The sequence below is a fragment of the Symphalangus syndactylus genome, chromosome 10 (assembly GCF_028878055.3).
Source record: "Symphalangus syndactylus isolate Jambi chromosome 10, NHGRI_mSymSyn1-v2.1_pri, whole genome shotgun sequence".
Lineage (NCBI taxonomy): Eukaryota > Metazoa > Chordata > Mammalia > Primates > Hylobatidae > Symphalangus > Symphalangus syndactylus.
The window spans coordinates 107,918,321-107,940,442 of record NC_072432.2 but is presented as its reverse complement, the minus strand read 5'-3'; the positions used below and the strand labels follow the sequence as shown (position 1 = coordinate 107,940,442).

The window sequence follows — 22,122 nt, the reverse complement described above, 5'->3', positions numbered from 1 at the left end:
TTTTTCCCCTGGATCCTGATAGTTGGCAATAAGAAAGCTCTTGGCCCTTCCCAGCTAGTCTGAGCTATGCTGTCTGAACTGACACTGGATTTGGTTTCTAGTCATTTACCACAATCCAGATGGAGTGAAGGCATGATTCACTTAAAACATTGCACAGAGACACCTCTTAATAGCTATTAATAATGCAGACTAACTCTCCTGGTGTATAGTCAAGACTATTTTGTTTACAGATCACAAAAACCAATTTAAGCTAGCTTAGGTATACCCATATACACATATCCTAAGTAGAATTTATAAGTATCTGGAGCCCAGGTGTCCTCTGGTCCTGAGTCCAGATAAGCAGCCTCTGCTTTTACCCTGTGCTCATGTAACCTTCCAGTAGGTTCATTTTGCCTACTGCCCACGTAGAGCTGACTTAGCAAGATGGGGAATTGCAGTAGAGAAAAGAGCTTAATTAATGCAGAGCCAGCTGAACAAGAGACCAGGGTTTTATTACTCAAATCAGTCTTCCTGAGAATTTGGAGGCTAGGGCTTTTCAAGGATAGTTTGGGGGAAGAGGGGAGTGGTTAGGCAATGGCGCTTGCTGCAGATTGGTTGGAAATGCAATCATAGGGGTGTGGAAAATTGTCTTCATACACTGTGAGTCACTTCTGGGTGGGGCCACAGGAGTGGTTAGTGGGTTCAGGTGGAGCCATTAGTTATCAGAAATGCGAAACAACCTGAAGACATCTCAAAGGGCCAATCTTCGGTTCTACAATAGTGATGTTATCTGTAGGAGTAAATTGGGGAAGTTATGTTTCTTGCGAGCTCCAGAATAATGGCTAGTAATGAGTAATACAGCCCATTGTTCCTGAGGTATCCAGGATCCCCTTTTTACCCTCCAAAGTGCCTCATAGATAAGCAATTTTGTTTGGGTTAAATCTTTCCCACGGTGGACATTGTAACTCTTATTTTTGGTAAGGTTCACCCATTTCTTTAGAAGAGAATAGGTTCCAAGATAGAAGACTCATTGAATCCAGATGAACCCACTCTTCTCTCTCTTCCTTAATCTTACCAACCTACTGGACCCAGTCCAGCTTCTGCCTGACCCAGTCAGACATCTGAGGCCTCTAATTGGATGCAATCCTATTAATTATAGGATCCAATCTGATCTTGGACCCAGCCAATATAAAAATTACTCAAATAAACTTGAGGAGCTCAAAACACAAGTTTGTGGAGCTTGAATCAAAGAGAATTCACCCATGATCCCAGTTGCTGTGAGAGATCAATGGGCACAATGGACCAGGCAGGTATATTTACCTGGTCACTTGGTGTGCCTGGGAGTCACTGGAAGTCTACTTTGGATCCCATTTGTGATACCAAAGGGTTAAAAACTTTAGGCAAGTTAAATTTTGCAGAGTTTATTTCCACTAAGAGCCATTCGTAAATCTGTCATGGGATACTTGGGGTGTTGCTCCGCCAGCTGGAACCCTCTGTGGCCAGTGGTGCCTTTGCCCAAGTTTTTACTCAGGCCCACTAGGCTTGTTCCACCCATTCAGCCTGGCAGGCTGTGCTTGGCTCATGCTACCAGCCTGAATCTCACAGGCGTGGAGCAGCGAGGGGTGTGTGGGCAAGTGATTGTGGGGTGGCAAGGTGGGCAGCTCCCTGCAAGGCTGTGGCTGGACCAGGTGTACCCCAAGCAGCTTCCACAGCTGGCACTGGGGAACATGGTGGCACCTGGAAGCTTGGTGATGCCAGGAACTGCAGACCCCCAGAGAGGGTATCACAGCCCTGACTTGAGGAGCTCCTAGGTCTGGGCTTCCCAGAGGGCTGCAGCTCTTCTCTCCTCTCTCCTCACCTTGTTGTTACCCACAACGTGGTGAAAAAGGAGCATGTTTCAGCCCTGTTTGTGTTACAGCTCTTTTAGCTCTACCATTCAGTGGGTCCTGAGTTCTTGTCCTGTATCCTGGAAGAATGAGGTACACAGACAAGTGGAGGGTGAACAAGGTGAAGAGGAGCTTTAATGAGTGACAGAACAGCTCAGAGGAGACCTGCAGTGGATGGCTTCTCTGCAAGCAGGGTCTCCTGATGAGTGTCTGGCTCTCAGCAGAGAGAAGGCCCTGGGGTGTGGGTAGCTCCTCTCTGCAGCTGGTCATCTGGTGGCCGCCTTGAGTCTGTCTGAGTCCAGGGTTTCAGAGGGGAGGAAGTGTGTGCTGATTGATTAATGGGAGGCCACTGGCGGGCCGGAAAAAGCACCGTAAGTTCCCATTTTGGTCAGCCCAGCCCCCAGGCTTCCGGTTCCCCCTGGCTTGAAGGTGGGGTTTCACTGAGGACCCACCCCTTTCCACACAGAGGCCTGTCTGCCTCCTTCTGTCATCCACTGGAGCCCAGGCTGTTTGCACTGAGGGGTGCCTACAGGCCAGTACCAAGCTGCCCTCAGCACCCCCCTTGGACTCCCTCTCGTGCTTGTTAGCACCCAAACTCGGGAGGGGGCTGAGGCAGCGAGGCTGGCATGTCAGCACTGCCCATGGTGTGTGCACACCTGGCCGGGTTGCAACAGTGCCTGGGCTCAGCCTCAACTTTGCTCTAAGATCAGAGCAGGTGCCAGAGCAGAGAGAGGCTAGGTAGCTGTAGCAGGCACTTCTGAGCTGGTAGGGGCAAGGGGTTTCCCAGGTCTCCAAGAGCGCAGAAATTCCTGGGCCCACAGCCGCGGCCAGGCGGCTGCAACTGCTCCCAGGAGGGCAGGGCCCCTGCCTACTCCCAGCCCCCAAGAGCACAGGGATGCCTGGGTCTGGAGCCACAGCTGGATGGCCGCAGCTGCATTCAAGGAGCAGGAGGCTCTCACCCTGCCAACTCAGAAGCGGGTGGGGCTTCCACCTGTTCCCAGCTCCCAGGGCTCCATGGAGTGCGCAGCCCCGACTGCACTCAGGTAGCATGAGCCAAGCACAGCCTGCCAGGCTGAATGAGTGGGACAAGCCTAGTGGGCCTGACTGCAGCCAGCATCATGGCAGTGGCCACTCTAGATGGGTCACCACTGCCATCAAATCGAGCAGCCCTCAGAACCAGAGGAGTTTCAGAGAGCTCCTCTTCACAATGTGGCAGGCAGTGTTTATGGATGAAAATGGAAGTGAACTACAGAAACAGCTTGACTGAGACAGTTCAGCCTTTGCCTCATTTGAACATGGTCTAATCAGTTGGCCACTTGTGACTAACTGAAGCGTAGCTGCTATGATTGGCTAAGACTCGGCTATTTGTTTAAAAAAAAAAAAAAAAAAAAAAAACTCCTAAGATAGGTTTTCAGTTAGTACGTACTAAGTCAGGTTGCAGTTGGTTACATGAGGACTCAAAGTACAGAGATGTCCTCAGGCCAAATTTACTTTAACACCATATCTAGTCCAGTCAGTTCTGGTTGAAGACAGAGTTACGCCATATAAACAACTGATGAAGTTCTACCTCTGTGGATTAATTATGGTGGCAGGGGATCTTCCCAGAGAAAGAGGGTAGTCATTAGCTTAGGACAGGAGAATCACAGGGAAAAACTAAAATATCATCTGACTCATCTCTTAGGCATTAGATCAGGTCATGCCTACAGTTTTTCTTTAATTATCAATGATCTCTGGGTCAATTAGCGAAGCTCATAATTCTTGTTCAGAGCCTCCTTATCTTCCCCCTGTTCTCTACCCTCAAGCTCCCCAGGTGGGTTACTAACAATGGGGCCAAGTTGGGAAAGGGTTGGGAGTTGTTCAGAGAGCTGCATGGACATAGATCTGACAGCTTCAATGCCTAGTTTATAGTAGAAACCTAAAGATAGTTTATAAAGGGCATCCTGTGATTTTACATGGGTCTCTAAGACAGGTGGGGGAGAGGAGGTCTCTGATACTCTTTTCTTAAATGGCTTCAGTGTCTTTTGATCGGTCCTTTTAACATTTCATTGAGCTTCAGTTTCCCCATCTGTAAAATGGGGATGATGAGCATAATAACTCACTGTATTGCTGCAGTAATAGATATGAAAATGTTTTGTGATCATTAACCACCCACACTGTACCCAGTCTGTGCCAGTAAGTGCTTTACAAATATGAACCCATTTAATGCTCACAGTAGTCCTGTTAGGAGGTAGTAGTACTCTTATTTTACAGATGAAGAAACATGGAAAATAACTTGCCATATAGTTAAATTGAGAGTCAAGGTTTAAACCCAGGCAGAGCTCTTAGCCGTGCTCACATGCTGTGCCTCCCCCATACCTTCTTAGAAGGAGCAGTGTTACTCTCTCCAGATGTCAGTTCTCTATGTAGTCCTAAGAGGTTCTTGCAGCCCTACCCACTAAGTTCTTTCTGTTGCTTCTGCTGCTTTTAGATTGACGACACTGGGACATTTCAAGTAATAGTGGTTCCCTCCGGGGCTGACTACATACCAGCATTAGAGAGACTCCAGCGCTGCACTTTCTGCTATGGTAAGACCCACAGAGAGAAGATAATTTGGTCAGGCCTGTTAAGCATGATGAGTCACCATTGGCATGGGCAACTGGAACTTGGCAGCAGGGATACTCATGGCCTTGGGAGGACCTCTCTGGGGTTCTGGGCGTACCCTGTCACACTTCATCTTCCACAGATGAATCCTCTCAGCTCAGCAAACATAATCTCTTCCTATATATCCCAGCAAAAGAGTTGCATTCCAGGCCTTTCTACATAGTGCAGCTTACAGGAAACAGTAACGATTCTTAGAAAACCTCAGCCTATTTCATTGCCAAGTTTTTATGCTATAAAGTATATTTATGTGTTTTCTAAATCTCAAATGTTCACAGCCACAAAGAAATGCTTGAAAGCAATTCAGCACCCTCCTACCTGCTTGGGAATATTTTTTAGCATAGTCAAAGTGGAAAATAGCAGAAATTCATACACTTCTCATTGAAAAAAGGCTTCACAGACTCCCAAATATTAAGCATCAGAAAGATTTACAGTGTTGATTTATTTGTAGTGTTTTATACATAATGTATAGGTCTAACTAGAAAACTGGACTCTAATCTTCCATTTGAGTGTTCTAATAATTACAAAGACAGTGGAAGCCACTGGAATCATTGGTGGCTGTAATAGCTAAGAGATATAAAGCATTTTCTATAGGCCATGCACTGTTCTAATTCATGTAATATCAATGATGGTGATAATGACAGTTAATACTTAAACTATTGTGCTTATGTTCCAAGCACTGTTTTAATAACTTTAAAGGAATTATGTAATTCAGTCTTTAAAATCACCCTAAAACATTTGAACTACTATTAGTTCCATTTTACAGATGAGGAAAATAAAGCTTAGAGATAATAATTTGCTCAGGGCTTCACAGCCATATCAAACCCAGGAAGGCTGACTCTAAACCATCTGCAGTTTATGAAAAACAGGTCTCATTCTTCTGCTCCCTAAACCTCTCCATTTGAGCCTGTAGAAAATGCCTGATTTTTCTCTTTCACATATATCAGTGAGATGCAAGTGCCTGCCATATAAATGACCTAAACGAGGAAGGTAGTAATTCTGAGGGAGAAGTAGGATTTCTGGTCTTCTAATAACCCCTCTTCATTCTGTCTTCCCTCTGCTCCCCTCTATCAAATTTCCCTCTTTCCCTCTCTTTCTCTTGACTGCACAGAATTGGTTTAGGCGCTGGCAATCTTACTCAAAACAGTTAAAGTGCTTTACATACTGTGGGGTGATACATTCCACCCCATGTATTCTCAGTTGCTTTTTCAAACATGTCAGTTATAACAGTGTGATGGTATGTTGCATAGTCAGAAGTTGCACATGTGTGACTGGGGATAGATTTTGGCTTCATTTCTTGGCTTAAACCCTTGTTTTGTCTCTTAGGCATATAATAAAAGAGATTTTGGCTGTTGTTTCCTGCAATTAAAAATCCTACAAAACTGAGCAAATGGGCAGCCTGCTGTCCCTGATTTTAGAAACTGCTTTGCACACAGGTGACTGTTCTATCATCTGACCATTATACAGGACCACAAAATTTTAGTAAATTTCAGTAAGGGAACCATAACTTATCCAAAGTTACATCTTTATTGAGTCCATGAACAAGATGGTAGTGAGAATTTTGTTACATCCCCTAGGATCAGCACTCTGGTTTTTAATCTTTCATCTAAGTTTTAATTTGTGGCCCATGCCTATATATCTAGTACCAGCTGTCCATACTCATGTTACTCCATTTTTCTTTCTTATCTTTGGTTATTAAAGACGCTATTTTCATCCTCAGCCATCAACTATTATTGAAAACCTAGGATTACAAAATGTCAGCCCTGAAAGGGGTCTGTAGGTGAGTCTGGTCCTATCACCTAATTTTGCAGAACTATGCTGAACTGAGGCCCAGTGGTGACTTGGCTAGGGGCACACAGCTTGTTACTGAAACGAGACCAGAACCCAAGCATCTCAGCTCTCAGGCCAAGGGGCCTCCCCACTACTATACCACCTGCATAGTCTCTAACAATAAAATGCTGACTTCCTATATAGAAACTTCTCATCTCTAACAATAAAATGCTGACTTCTTATATAGAAACTTCTAGAAATACTGGTGTGTCCTTTGGCAAAATTATTTTACTATCCTGGCCACAGTCTCTTCTGTAAAATTACAAGATTAAATGACCTTTAAGAACCTTCCATTTCCATTTTTTTATTCCTCTGAATATTCATTGTCATATTCAATAAAATCCCCTCTGTTTTTACAGAGTAATAAAAGGAATTACTATGAGTTCTTTTATTAAATGAGATAAGCATATTTATAAAATGACCTCATTTAGGAAAGTCCATTAATATCCAATATTCATTTAACAAACATGTATTCAGTTTTCAACTAATGAGCACTATGGAAATGCAAAGATGAGCTTTGTCCTTAAGGATCACTCATAGGTAGACATTGAGTTATAAACTTATTTAAATTGAAATAAAAGATACATTACTTTGTTCACTTTGTAAGCACTTCTTCATAGTAGAACAATACAAGCATAGCAATAATATTGTCAATCTAGAGGGATCAGTCACTGTTATGTTGTGATACAGTATACCCTTGCATGCATGAGGCATGCTTACTTTGTAAGCACTTCTTCATAGTAGAACAATACAAGCATAGCAATAATATTGTCAATCTAGAGGGATCAGTCACTGTTATGTTGTGATACAGTATACCCTTGCATGCATGAGGCAAATTGTCCACTTCAAATGACATAAACTTGAGACACAGCCAAGATTAAACTTCTATTGAAAACAGCCTAATCTTTAAAAGTCTGATAGCATTAGTAAATGGAGTCCAAGACACAAGTTGGGTATAAAATCTGTACTTTTGGGAGACAGATGCAAACCATGTACTAGGAAATCTTCCTGTTACTATTAAAGTATTTAGTCACTATTTTAACATCAAAGACTATGCAGTTTCTAAATGTCAAAATATTTGACATGCTATCTTCCCTCTTCTATTTCTACTTAGTAACCCAGAGTGACTTTTGGTTCACAGATGTATGCAGGCCAGATGCTTCTTGTGACCAAGCCAGACCACCCCCTGTGCAGTCTTACATGGATGCTGCTTTCCTTCTGGATGGCTCCCGGAACGTGGGAAGTGCTGAATTTGAAGACATAAGAGCCTTCCTTGGAGCACTATTAGATCACTTTGAAATCACCCCAGAGCCGGAGACTTCTGTCACTGGAGACCGGGTGGCCCTATTGAGCCATGCTCCCCCCGACTTCCTACCCAACACTCAGAAGAGTCCAGTTAGAGCTGAGTTCAATCTTACCACCTACAGAAGTAAGCGCCTCATGAAGAGGCATGTGCACGAGTCAGTTAAACAACTAAATGGAGATGCTTTTATTGGTCATGCCTTACAGTGGACTCTGGACAATGTATTTTTAAGTACACCCAATCTGAGAAGAAACAAAGTCATATTTGTGATATCTGCTGGGGAAACCAGCCACTTAGATGGGGAAATCTTAAAGAAGGAATCCTTGCGAGCCAAATGTCAGGGATATGCCCTATTTGTGTTTTCCCTTGGCCCTAACTGGGATGACAAGGAACTGGAGGATCTCGCCAGCCACCCTTTGGATCACCACCTGGTCCAGCTTGGCCGAATTCATAAACCTGACCACAGTTATGGTGTGAAGTTTGTGAAGTCCTTTATCAACTCAATCAGGCGTAAGTCATAAAATCTGTTGTTCTCTGCACTTTAAGAATATACTTGGTATTACTAAAAAAAGGTTGATGAGCTAACATGGATACTTGGAAACCTCTTGTCTGTCCGCAAGGGCACTTCAGGGCCAGAAAGGAAAATATATAATGACGGATGGTAGAAGGGAGGAAACCTCTGATTCCTACACATTTAGTTTTGTGGCTCATTTTTTTTTTTTTATGCCTCTGGTTCCTATAGAGAAGCAATCATAAGCAGCTGTTCACACATCTGTCTTCATGGAGCCGTGCAGTCCGGGGGTGTGAAGTCACAGCCTGGACTTTAGCTACAAAGTAGAAATCCTTGCCATGTAACCTTAGCACACTGCCCTTTGATGTAAAGTTTCATCTGTTAAGGCACCAAAAAAGCCAAAGAAAAATTAAACAGTTCTTGGCTTTGCTTTCACAAGTTCCTGAGGCAGAGTTTGAAGTGTTAGGAGATACGATTTTACCTGTCAGAATGAAAAATAGAGCCTTGGAAAACTTTCTTAGCCTTGTTAATGGCTCTTTTATGATGCCAGTAATTAGTGTAACTGGTGACCATAAAAAAGAAACATAGGCTGCATTTCTTGGAGTAAGTTTGCCTTGAAAATATGCAATCCATTTTGAATGCAACAGGATGGATAAAAAGAAGCTGTATACTAATATGATTCTGAAGGGTGAAAAGCACGTGGTAGGACTTGCAAACGTTTTCATGGTAAATGATCCCTTGCAGTCCAGATACAGAAAAATGAACACACAGGCAAAAGAGTACCCAGTGTGGCTCAACTGAGGTCCTGATTGTGTCTCAAATGTGCCTCTGATATTACGTGGCAAGCCCAGTTAAAGCTGTAGAGACAGACTTATCAGTCAGTATAGGGTGAGGTCTAAAGAGCCTTGGAGATTGTTGTTGGGGCTGATAGTATATCCCCTACGATTCAAACTGACTCTAGGATCAGTAGTACCAGTGTCACTTGGGAGCTTGTTAGAAATGTAGAATCTTAGGACCCAACCCAGTCATTCTGAACCAGAATCTGCATATTATAAAGATCCCCACATGACTCACAGGTATATTATGGTTTGAGAAACACTTGGATGGGAACAATAAGCTCCCAGAATGAAATTTATGTGGATGTATTCTGGAATAGAAGCCAGAAAGAAGAGCTGAGGAAAAAAAGAAAAAAAATGGGGATGGGGTCATTCTGAAGAAAGGAATCATAAGGCATTTGTAAGGGTAAAAAAAGTACACCTCTAAAGACTGATAAACTTGTAAAGAAACTCTCATCAGGCAAGAAGTTGGAAGAAGTCTTATGATGGAATTTCCTTCCTCACTCCCCCAAAATTCTTGGTAGTGTTTCATGGGTTATTAGTCAAATTATATTATTAGATAAATGGCACCACCCCACCCCCCAACTGAGGAAAGGTAAAAAGATGTTTTAAGAAAAAAGTACTTAGGGTACATGAGAGATACATAAAGTGCTTTGGGAAAACTATAACCATGATGAAATTATACACCATTCTTCTAGAACTTAGATCTATAAATCTTCAATCTTTAAAATGTAACTATAAAAGTACAAGTCAAGAAAGACTTTGCATAATCATGTTCAAGTCTACATGCTTAATTCCATAGCAGGCTCACAGACTTGCACTAACGCATTCGACATTAACATATATTTACTAGGGAACTTCTCTGAGCCACTCACTGTTCTGATGCTGGGTATCAAGGAGTGACCACAACAGTCTTGGTTACTGACTGGTCTTCTGGTCTAGCTCCCTCGCTTTGTGGCTCTTATTTAAATATACTGTTATAATAGAGTTGACTATCAAGCACAGTCCACATCAAAATCAACACATTTTCTAAGAGAAAACTGCTGACAAACCATCTGATACTTAACACAGATAAAAAAATTAAAAATCAGGTGTACAATAACAGAAGCATCACACAGTCTTAGGCCATTCAGTCCAGAGCACACAGTCTTACCTATAAAAGCAGCTCTGGAGACAGTGTTGGGTCACAGTCCAGGACAAACTGGCTACTTATGATGACCCTGGGTGACCAGGAAGAGATCTAGTTGTGTTTGGCAAATCGATTTGATTTACTGCTTCAAAGAAATATATGATACATTTTTAAGAATTCCCATCAAAAATGGCTTTTAAATCTTTACATGGTATAAAAAGAGGCATGCTTCATTGTTATGAAAAATTAATACACTTCCAAATGAAATGAGCCACTAATGAACTGAACCCAAGATGTTAGTGCTATTGTTGCTGTTGCTAGTGATTCAAAGATCATAAAGAAAATGTCTTTTTCCCTTTGCATTTTGATATTTCAAAGAAGCAAATAAATAACTACTCTTGTTAGTTTATATCAATTAAAAGCCAGACCATTAGGACGGGCTCATGGTATCTCCTCTAATGGTTGACCTGCTTTAGCAGCTAAGAGGATCTTACTGAAAAGTCAGTTGAATTCACCTATAAATTCAGAAGGGATGTGTTTTCTAAAGTCAGTTTTAAAGATTCCCCTGAGAAATCTGCTTTCATTTCATGTGATCACCTTAGTTGGTATTTTTCTTGATGGCTATTTAAAACAGTAAAGTAGTACTTTGTGTACAGAGCAGATTTCAGTAATGTTAACAGTCATGAATATAAGACTTATCACAGACTTTTCTCTTCTAGGTGCAATCAACAAATATCCACCAATAAACTTAAAAATAAAGTGCAACAGACTTAACTCAGTAGATCCAAAGCAGCCCTCACGACCGTTCCGAAGGTATTGTCTGCTTGGTGTTACTTGATAAATGAAAATGCCCCCTGCTTTTCTTCTATTTTCCTCCTCCTTTTCTTGCTTTTCTTCCTCCTTCATCTTATTTGGACAAAAATCTATTGCTACATGATATTAAAATATAATTCGAAGGAACAAGAGATAACTTTTTAAAATAACCATGCTGATCTGAAAAACAAATTGCTTTTTTTTTTTTTAATGGAAAAGCTAAGTGTTGAAATAAAACACCCGAACGGGACACCCCAGTGACAATGAGCATGCCTGATAACCACACTGTGGTTTCTAAATACCTTTAAAAGGAACCAGGGTTTCTTAGAGAAAGTCCTAATTCCAGATTGCCCCAGGGAAGGTACAATATTAGCCTGGAGAAACTTGTTATGCCAGAAAGCAAGAAAATAATTAAAAACCAACAATGTCTTTTCAAAAGGACAAAGGAGTCATCTTGATGGGATTCCCACTGGCCTAATTTTGAGTAAGTTGAACGTTAGAAAGTATAAAGATAATGAATTATAACACTTTGAATTTTTAAAATCCGCAAGTCTATATAGACACCTCCAAAAATGGAGGAAGAGAGAAAAGGTTCTTCTTTATACAAGAATGCTAGCTAATAAATGGAGAAGGAATGGTAGAATTAGAAAATCACCAGTTTGTGGTTCACAATGTAATAACAATGTTAATAACAAATATAATAACTGATCATTACAGGGTGCCAAAACCATTGCGTGACAGGTTGTTGGGGGAACAGGCTGTTTAAACAGTCTCCCAGAACCACTCACATGTTACTTATTAATTACAAACAGGAAAATGTGCCTTTACATGGTGAGATCTAGCGTTATGTGCCTCCTGAGGGGATGCAGTGGGAGGTGCGTAACGTCACCTAAATGAGCGTCTTGGTGGACCTCAGATAGGATGTTTAATCCAAGTCTAATAATGAGGAAACCATTGGACAATTCCAGAATCTAGAATGTTTTTCAGAACACCTTGCCAACACTGTTTATAGGATTCATATCATGAAGAATAGAGGGACGTGGGGTACTGTTCTAGAATGGGAGACAAATGAGACAAAATGGCCAAATGTAATTCTGTGAAACTTAATTCGATCCAAGATTGGAAAAAAGCTAATATAAATGATATTTGGGGAACAAGAGGGAAAATTTGAGTATGAACAATATGTTGGATGATATTACTGAATTAATGTCAGTATCCTTGTATGTGGTAGTAGTATCATGTTTTTATAAGAGAATGTCTTTGTTGAGATAGGTATGCTGAAGTACTTAAGAGTAACATGTGTGATGGCTGCAGCCTACCTTCAGATGGTTTTCCTAAAGGGAAGTAGGATAGGGTATGTGTGTGAATGAATATATGTGTACATTATATACATATATACATATAAAGAATGGCAAGACAGTAACAGTTGGATAATATAGGTGAAAGATATACAGGTTATTTATGATTCTGTTCATTCTAATTTTCTGTGAATTTCACAATTAAAACTTGTAAAACTTAGTGAAAGAGTAAACAGTAATAAATGTGTCTGAAGAGAAACATAATGAACTATAGAAAATGCTGAAATAGAATGCAGAGATGATTGAGAATTTTAGAGACAAAATGAAATGGGAAGATCTAACCTATATCTAATTGGAATTCTAGAAAGATAAAATAGAAATAATGAGAGCCAATATTCAAAGACATAAAGAGATTATCATTTTCTAGAACTTATGAATGACATGAATTCACAGATGAAGAAAAAAGATATAACAGGCAAGCTAAACAGAAAGCAACAGTTGGACATAGTATGGGGAAATGCAGGACACCAAGACAAAACTTAAAAGCAGCCAAAAAGAAAGGGCAGATCATCTACAAATAAATTATAATTAGGCTGGTAGGTGATTTATCAATTCTAACAGTGGAAACCACAAAACTATTGAATAACTTTAGTGGAAGAAAATTCTATCAACTTAGAAAAACTGTCTTAAGACAATTTGGACTTAAACAATAGTTTACTACAAAAAAGTCTTTACTAAAGAAACTTCTACAGTATGTACTTCAAGAAAAATAAAAAATAACCACAGAAGAAGGGAATGAGATGCAAGAGGCAATAGTAAGTGATAAAGTTTGTCAGTATTTAGTTAAATCTAAACAAATGTTTTTCTTGTTTGTGAGACAGAGTTTCACTCTGTCGCCCAGGCTGGCGTGCAGTGGCACAATCTCAGCTCATTGCAACTTCCACCTCCCAGGTTCAAGCAATTCTCCTGCCTCAGCCTCCCAAGCAGCTGGGATTACAGGTGTGCACCACCACGCCTGGCTAATTTTTTGTATTTTTTAGGATAGATGGGGTTTCACCATGTTGGCCAGGCTAGTCTCGAACTCCTGGCCTCAGGTGATCCACCCGCCTCAGCCTCCCAAAGTGCTAGGATTACAGGCGTGAGCCACCGCACCTGGCCTAAACAAATGTATTTTTAAGTAATATATCTAACTTGTGGGATTACAAAAAAGCTGTACTTGTTAACAAAGCTATGAAAATAAAACATTTCACCTGGTGGTTTTAACAGAAAAAGTTCTAAGACTATAAATATTAATGAATATTTTTGATTTATTTAAATATGAGAAGAGACATCAAACAAAAATAATGTATTATTAAAAAATGAAGGCTTGGACTTTAAGGAAAGAAAGGTGTTACTAAAAAAAGGGTAATAATAATGTAAGTCACAGGGAGATAAATGGAGTTAAAAGATTCTAGGAGCTTGTATCATTTGGGCCAGGGCTTAGGCTATTGAAAAACCTGAGATGCTTAAAAAATGCGTAACAAATTTTAAGGGCACACATGAAAAAGAAAAATAGAAATTAGCTAACTACCAAAAATCTAGTGAGGGAAAACAGGATAAAAAACAACAATGTAATAAATATTTTTAAAAAATAAAAAGCCAAGGAAGTTTCTTTAAAAAGGCCAAAAAAAAAAAAAAAAAAAAGACAAGTAGAAGGCACAAAGACAGCAGAATCTAGTCAATTTAAATATATGAGTAATCACACAAAAAAAACATAGATTAAACATGCCAGTTACAATCAGAGATTGATGGATTTGATTTTGAAAACAAAATAAAATGCAGCTTCGGCTGGGTGCAGTGGCTCATGCCTATAATCCCAGCACTTTGGGAGGCCAAGGCAGGTGGATCACCTGAGGTCAGGAGTTCGAGACCAGCCTGGCCAACATGGTGAAGCCTCATCTCTACCAAAAATACAAGAAATTAGCCAGGCGTGGTGGGGGGCATCTGTAATCCCAGCTACTCGGGAGGCTGAGGCAGGAGAATCGCTTGAACCCAGGGGACAGGGGTTGCAGTGAGCCAAGATCACACCATTGCACTCCAGCCTTGGGGACAAGAGCAAAACTCCATCTCAAAAAAATAAAATAAAATCCAGCTTCAACTGCTTTCAAGACACACATCCACAATATAAGGAAATGGAGAGGCAGAAAGTAAAATGATGGAAAAAACATACCAGGCAAATATATCAAAAATAAATGTAGAATAGTTATATTTATATCAGATAATATATACTTTTAAATAAAACCATTTTGTAGAATAAAGAGGACGACTACATGATGACAAAGTGTTCAATTTATGAGGAAGATAAAACTTTTAAATTGATGAGGGTCATAAAATCTTAAAATATACAAAAGAGAAACTGAAAAACCACAAGGAGAAATTGTCATTGAACCATCAAAATTAGAGATTTCAGTATACTAGTTTGAATATTGATAGGTCAAGCAGACAAAAATTAGTAACGATATAAAAGATGTAAACATAAGTAACAAATGATTTCATAGATACATGAAGAACCCTGAACAGAAAAATTAGACATTCTTCTGAAGAACATATGGAATATTAACAACTGTTAAATCAAGATGGAGTGTTTACAAGTGCTCCTTGTGCAACTTCTAACTTATAAAGCAAGTGTCAACAAATCTCTGAGAACTGGTGTCATACAATCCACATTGTCTTACCGCAATGCAATTAAGTTAGAAATTAATAATATTTTAGGCTGGGTACGGTGGCTCACACCTCTAATCCCAGCACTCTGGGAGGCTGAGGTGGGTGAATCACCTGAGGTCAGGAGTTCAAGGCCAGCCTGGCCAACATGGCAAAACCCCATCTCTACTAAAAATACAAAAATTAGCTGGGCATGATGGCACACACCTGTAACCCCAGCTACTTGGGAGGCAGAGGCAGGAGGATTACTCCAACTCAGGAGGCAGAGGTTGCAGGGAGTCAAGATCATGCCACTGCACTCCAGCCTGGGCAACAGAGTGAGACTGTCTCAAAAATATATATATAAATAAAAATAAAATATTTTAAAAACCTATACATTTTAAAGGGAATAAATAAATAATGGGACAAAAATTATAGAGAAAACTTAAAAATACTTAGAACTGTATAACAATCAAAATGCTATATGTCAAAACTTGTAGGATGCACCAAAAGTCATGATTTAGGAAATTTTATCTTAATTTTCATGTGAGAAAAGTTATTTAAATTCAAGAAGCTAATGAGCTAAGCACTGATCTGAAGATGTTATATATTTGAAAAAACAGACTATGTCCAAAGAAATGAATGAGTAGAACTTAATATTTTTAAAAAATTAAGATAGTATCAACAAAGGCAAAAATCAGTTCTTTCAAAACTTAAGAATGTGCACATATATTGTATCTTTAGCACGTATGAATATTACTTTTTAAAAATTAGAAATAAGTGAAATCAAATGGGAGTGTCTTTATTTCTGTGGTAAATTATTCTGTACAAACACACATGTACATTACCCAGCCACCCACCACAATCAAATGTGCACCAGCACCTGGAACCCACACTTAGGCAAATACCTTTGGTGATGTGCCTACTTTTATTGTGTGATGTGTGCATTTCTGCATGGTGATCAAGGCCAGGGAGGCACTCCTAATGCAGAAGCCCCAGCTCTGTCACCTCTGAGAAGCCTCCACCTGGAATCTCTTGCTTACCTTGACAGGTGAGCTGTCCAGCAGCAAATAATTCCTGAAGTCAAGCCTAAAACAGGCCTGTGAAGTAAGTTGAAGGAGAGCAGGGCTCCCCCTGCTGCAGGTGTCTGGCAGCTTGGAAAAGGGACATAGACAAGATGCTGTGCATGTGACTCTTGCCGAGGACAGCATCTTTGGCATGGAGGGTACATTAAAGCTGGTGTTAAAGCAGTGTTTTCACTGAGTCAGGCTAAGTGCTACAAGCTGGTTAGCTTGCACAAGGCCTGGGTGCTCAGTAGGCACAGCACTTGGGGTTTAGTGCTCTACAGTCACTATTAATGTTATTTTTGAATTTGAGTTTTACAGTGAAGTCCAATGGGATAATAAAGCACGTGTTGGGGGAGTTGGAACCTAGAGACTTGGTTCACTTGCCAGTCAACCTCCCTCCACTTCCCCAGGACTGGTTCTCACAGACCACTGTGTACCTCCCAGCTCCCTGGGGTTCCCCCACCTCACCCTACCCTAGACTGGGAGGCTTAGGGTCAGTTATGCTCCCACAGTCTTGGGACAGGGAAGGCAGTGGCCATCCACCCAAGCTGGCAGTGCCACGCTGCATTTGTCTTTTGCCCACCTACATCTAGGCACCCAGCATGTCCCAGCAAAGAGGCTGCAACACTCTAGAGCAAGTTTGTCCAATCTGTGGCCCACAGGCTGCATGAGGCTCAGGACAGCTTTGCATGTGGCCCAACACAAATTTGCAAACTTTCTTAAAACATGAGATTTTTGTGTGATTTTTTTTTTAAGCTCATCAGCTATCGTTAGCGTTCGTATATTTTATGTGTGGCCCAAGACAATTCTTCCAGTGTCGCCCAGGGAAGTCAAGAGACTGGACACCCTTGCTCTACAGGATCACCCCTCTGCTGTAAGTTAGGATGGCCAGCCAAGGGAATGGGGGAGATGCCTGGCTCGACTTCTGGCTGTTGAGAAAAGGAACTCAACAGCTGGCCACACACCAAGTAAAGGGGATGGGGAAAGCTTATTGAATGACAAATAGAAACCTCCATGGTAGATGGAGAGATCGCAGAAGGAAGAAAGCTTTTTTCCCTGCTTTTAGACTTAAGGGCCTGAATTTGCATTTTGCTGTCAGCTCTCCACATATGTAGCCAGCCATGACTGCTACAAGGACACATGTGGGAGCCAACCTATGCAATTAAAAGGCATTTTTGAAAACCACTCCGACCATGCTTTACGTTTGCACAGAAATATGAGTGGGAAGAGGGGATCCATAGTGCTTTTGGACAGGAAGTTTCTTCTTCTTTTGCCACACTGCCCCAGATTCACTGGATGCTCAGCTTCTCCTATGCATTTGAAATGGTGAAATGTCAGCAAATGGCTGGGGCATCAAGGAATTGAGACATGAAATCCATACCACTGTCTGTGCATTCGCCAGGCCTTCTCTAAGTGACCAAAGACTCTAATCAAAAGTTATGAGCCACACAGCTGCTTCTGAAACTCCTTACCTGAGCCATTCAAGAGAGGTGAGGCAGAATTGAACACACAGGATTGAGGGAGATGAGAATACCTGCCAGGGACGAGGTCTGGATATAAAGATGACTCATCAGGTCCTTAGAATGACTTGCATAGGAATGAGGTCATTCTGTGAGATTATGAGAAATACATGTAGAAGCTGGTGCTTATCAGACAGAAAAGGAGCTGAATCAAACCACAAGCTACCAAGGAGACAGATGGCCCATGAGGGTGAGAGAGCAGGGCACCCTCTTTATATAAGCACTTAGATCTACTCAGAAACAATAAAGGCAGAATGCCACCTGTTTATTGCTTCATCCAGCCAGGGAAGAACCTGTGCCAGACTTTAAAGCAGTGACAGGCCAGAGCCAGAAAAACTGAATTGTAAAAATGGACACAATCACTATTGCCATTTGAATAATGCATCTGTTATAATTCCGCTTTTCAACGTACGTTTTCTGGGCACACCAAATGTAAAAGAATTCTGGAAATAGAAGCAATCTTGTCTGCATTTTCTATTTCAGTGCATCCAGTCAACTAATAGATGCAGCATGGCTGACTCTTGAATATCTGCATAGATGGAGGAATCTACACAGAGAACTACAATTAGTCCCACCTAACCTTATCTAGAATTTGTCACATCCATCTTTCCACAAACTTTACTGGAGCTGAGCAGAAGTTGCAAAATAGATGATTTCATTCTTTGTCTTGACAACCTATTGGAGTTACCAATCAGCAAAGAATTATTTGAACAATATACAGTAGGATAAAGAGAAACAAAGTCTTATAATTCTCAAATTGAGTAATCAAATTTTTTTTGTTTGTTTTTTTTGGAGACGGAGTCTTGCTCTGTCACCCAGGCTGGAGTGCAGTGGCGTGATCTCAGCTCACTGCAACCTCTGCCGCCCGGGTTCAAGTGATTCTCCTGCCTCAACCTCCTGAGTAGCTGGGATTACAAATGTGTACCTGATGACACCCGGCTAATTTTTGTATTTTTAACAGAGACGGGTTTTACCATGTTGGCCAGGCTGGTCTCGAACTCCTGATCTCAAGTGATCCAACTGCCTCAGCCTCCCAAAGTGCTGGGAATACAGGCGTGAGCCACCGCGCCCGGCCCAAATGATTTTTATTAAGTGATTATTGCCAGGTGTGGTGGCTCACGCCTGTAATCCCAGCACTTTAGGAGGCCGAGTCAGGCAGATCAGGAGGTCAAGAGATTGAAACCATCCTGGCCAACATGGTGAAACTCCATCCCTACTAAAAATGCAAAAATTAGCTGGGCGTGGTGGCACACACCTGTAGTCCCAGCTACTCGGGAGGCTGAGGCAGGAGAATCGCTTGAACCTGGGAGGCAAAGATTGCGGTGAGCCGGGATCGTGCCACTGCACCTCCAGCCTGGCAACAAAGCGAGACTCCGTCTCAAAAAAAAAAAAAAAAAAAAAATTAGTTGGGTGTGGTGGTGGGCACCTGTAATCCCAGCTACTCGGAGGCTGATGTAGAAGAATTGCTTGAACCTGAGAGGCGGAGCTTGCAGTGAGCCGAGATCGCGCCACTGCACTCCAGCCTGGGTGACAGAGCGAGACTCCATCTCAAAAAAAAAAAAAACAAACAAAAACAAAAACAAAAAACCCAAGTACAAACTCCTACATATAACATAGTGAAAAATGGAAATTCAAAGATATGGTATTAGTGTTCAACCTTTTGAGAATAAAAATATTTGAGAGGGGAAAAAAGATAGCAATATCATGCTATACAAGCACTTACTAATTTAACAATTTTTTTTAACAAACATGGGGAGAAAGATAACAATAACTAAACCTCCCATAAAAGAAAACAAAGGACCTAATGGAAAAGGCAGGGAGGTGGGGAGAGGTGCGGGGCAGGAGGAGGCAGCGTGAAGGGGCTGGGGAAGAGTCTAGTAAAGATAAGACCATGAAAACAGCGTGCTTCAGACCCAAAAGAATGCCCTTCCCATGATCAGTGGAGCCATGTTCTATGTATACGATTGTCACTTTGGGGAATTTGAGTTCATAATGTTCACTCTGCAAGATAATAAGGAAATGCTGGGATGGCGCATGGGTGGCTCACTCCTGTAATCCCAGCACTTTGGGAGGCCAAGGCAGGAAGACTGCTTGACCCCAGGAGTTCAAGACCAGCCTGGGCAACACAGTGAGACCTCAGCTCTCCAAAAATAAAACAATTAGCCAGGTGTGGAGGCACATACCTGTAGTCCCAACCAATCGGGAGGCTGAGGCAGGAACATCACTTGAGCCCAGGAGATCTGGGCTGCAGTGAGCTGTGATGGCAACATTGTACTCCAGCCTGGGAGATAGAGTGAGACCCTGTCTCAAATAAATATATATTATACATACAACTAGTCTAGGGGACTTCAGTTGTTGCTCACAACAACAGAAGTTATTTTTCATTCCCATTTTACACCTGACGAAACAAGGGTCACTCTAGTTAAATGATTTGCCCAAAGCTGCTCAGCTAGGGGCTAGAATATAAAAATGTAAGAACGTGTTTGAACCCAGAACTCTTTCCACAACGTCCCTGTAAAATAGGATTGAAACAGCTCCCTTTTTGTACTGGCCAATACAGTAGCCACCAGCTATATGTGGTTAATTAAAATTAAATTTCAGTTCCTCAGTCACACTACATTTCAAGTGCTCAAAAGCCACATGTGGCTCATGGCTGCCATATAGGCAGTACAGATTCTAGGACACTTCTGTCAGCAGAGGTTTTTTCAGACAGGCTCTAAGTTCTACTTAGCACTTGGCTTCCATGATTCCCTGATTTCTCAACCTGTCCTGCAAGCCCTTCCAGAGTCTGACTCCAGCTCCTCTTTACTGTTGGGTTCCTCGTGACTCCCAGCCAGGCTCTTGCTGTGCCTGTCAGACTGGGCTCTATTTCTATGTCCCCCATTGTACTAACACCATGCCTTCTATTAAGCAGATAGTAAACATATGGATGGATGGACCTATGGAAGAAAGGAAGAGATGAAATAAGGGAATACATGGCATACATTCATGCTTTCATTAGACAAATACTTACTGAGTGACTGCTATGTGTTAAGCACTTTTAGGTTCCTGGGATTACTATAGTGAACAGACAAGATCTCATGAACCTTCTGTCTGGTTGGGTGGAAAAGTGAGGAACAGATCATAAAGAAGTTTACAGGTAAATAAAGCTCAGATAGTGCCAAGTGTTATAAAGAAAATAGCATGATGTGCTGAGGGACTAGAAGTAGGAGTGGATCTGGGAAAACTATAGATATGGTGGTCTGTGATGAGGTACCATTTGAACCCAAATCTAAATAATCAGAAGGACCAACCATAGGTAGAACTGTGTGGTACATATTCCATGAAGAAACTTTGCTGCTGAAATAATACTTTCGCATACTTTGATGAGATGAATCATTTGTCAGCTTCTGATATATGAGCCAGTGTAAGTACCCAGTTTAATTTTAAAATTACCCTGGAGGAAGGCTGCAACAAGGAAAATGGGTGAAACAATTAATTTAGTAAGACAGATTAATATGTAGTCTATTAAAGCTGAAATGGCACTTATCTTCTATGATGTTCTCTTTTGTTGTATAGCTTTGTTCCTGGACCACTTAAAGCTACCCTCAAAGAAGATGTATTACAGAAGGCAAAATTTTTTCAAGACAAAAAATACCTTTCAAGAGTAGCAAGAAGTGGCAGAGATGATGCTATTCAAAATTTTACCAGAAGCACCTCCCATACCTTTAAGAACGGAAGAAGGATAGAAAGTGCTCCCAAACGACATGATTAAAAAAAATGCTTGAACAACTTAGCCTTAGGAAGCATGGTAAGACTCTGGACTTAAATAGTAACTAAATCTGCTGCCAGAACTCAAGCAACAGTTTGTAGGTTATCAGGTGACTTGACCCCCTGCATTCATTGGTATTAAGATATATCTTGTTCATTTATTTGACCACTCCTGACAATTCTAGCACTCTACGACTGATATGTCCAAGAACTGTTTCATTAGAAGACAGAAGAATGAAAGAAGTGTTTTGAAAAGTTTAACGGAGATATAATTTGAAGGTAAAATTTATATGATGATGCATAGGTGTACATGGGTCAATGTTAATCCTTTTATCTCTGTCCAGTTCATTTTCTGCAAACCCATCCTCCTTTCTTAATTTAGTAATGTCTAATGCTCATCTTTTTAATCAAAGTTATTTTTTAATGTTTTAAGCTACTCCAGAATTTACCCTAGAAATGGATGCTGTTTATATGTCGTATTTTTTTAAAATTTGACCTTCTATTCCATTTAAACACACCACTGTGGGAGTTGTTTGCTTGGACTGATGAGAAGAGGGTAATTTTCTCCATCTCTAAATCCTCCTAAACTCACTGAAAAACTCATTAATTCCCGCAAAACATAAATTATTGCTTTTGAGCTGGAAGTTTTCTCTTCATTAGGAAGCTTACTGCCATTTTGATGGAGCTTGAAGCCCCCATTTTGATGGACTTCTAGTCTGTCTTTCCTGTTATGGTCATTTATTAATTTTCACTAATCCATATATTCTTTAGACAAGGAGAGTCAAGACACAACTTGTCATAGATAAAGCTCTGAGTTACATTTACCCATCAGGTAGCTGTTTAGTCAATAATAAACAACACCAAAACACGATTGGCAGAGCTCT

The 22,122-nt window shown here is 41.0% G+C and overlaps 1 protein-coding gene across 1 annotated transcript in view; it reads left to right on the top strand.

Annotated features, from left to right (window-relative positions):
• COL6A6 (collagen type VI alpha 6 chain) overlaps positions 1–21,347 on the top strand; it is a 115,094-nt gene extending 93,747 nt beyond the window's left edge. The window contains exons 33-36 of the mRNA XM_055295462.2: positions 4,333–4,429; positions 7,474–8,145; positions 10,831–10,924; positions 21,047–21,347. Of these exons, the coding sequence (XP_055151437.2) occupies positions 4,333–4,429; positions 7,474–8,145; positions 10,831–10,924; positions 21,047–21,242 (1,059 nt within the window). The 3' untranslated portion in view covers positions 21,243–21,347. The remainder of the gene's footprint in view (positions 1–4,332; positions 4,430–7,473; positions 8,146–10,830; positions 10,925–21,046) is intronic.
• The last annotated feature ends 775 nt before the right edge of the window (positions 21,348–22,122 follow it).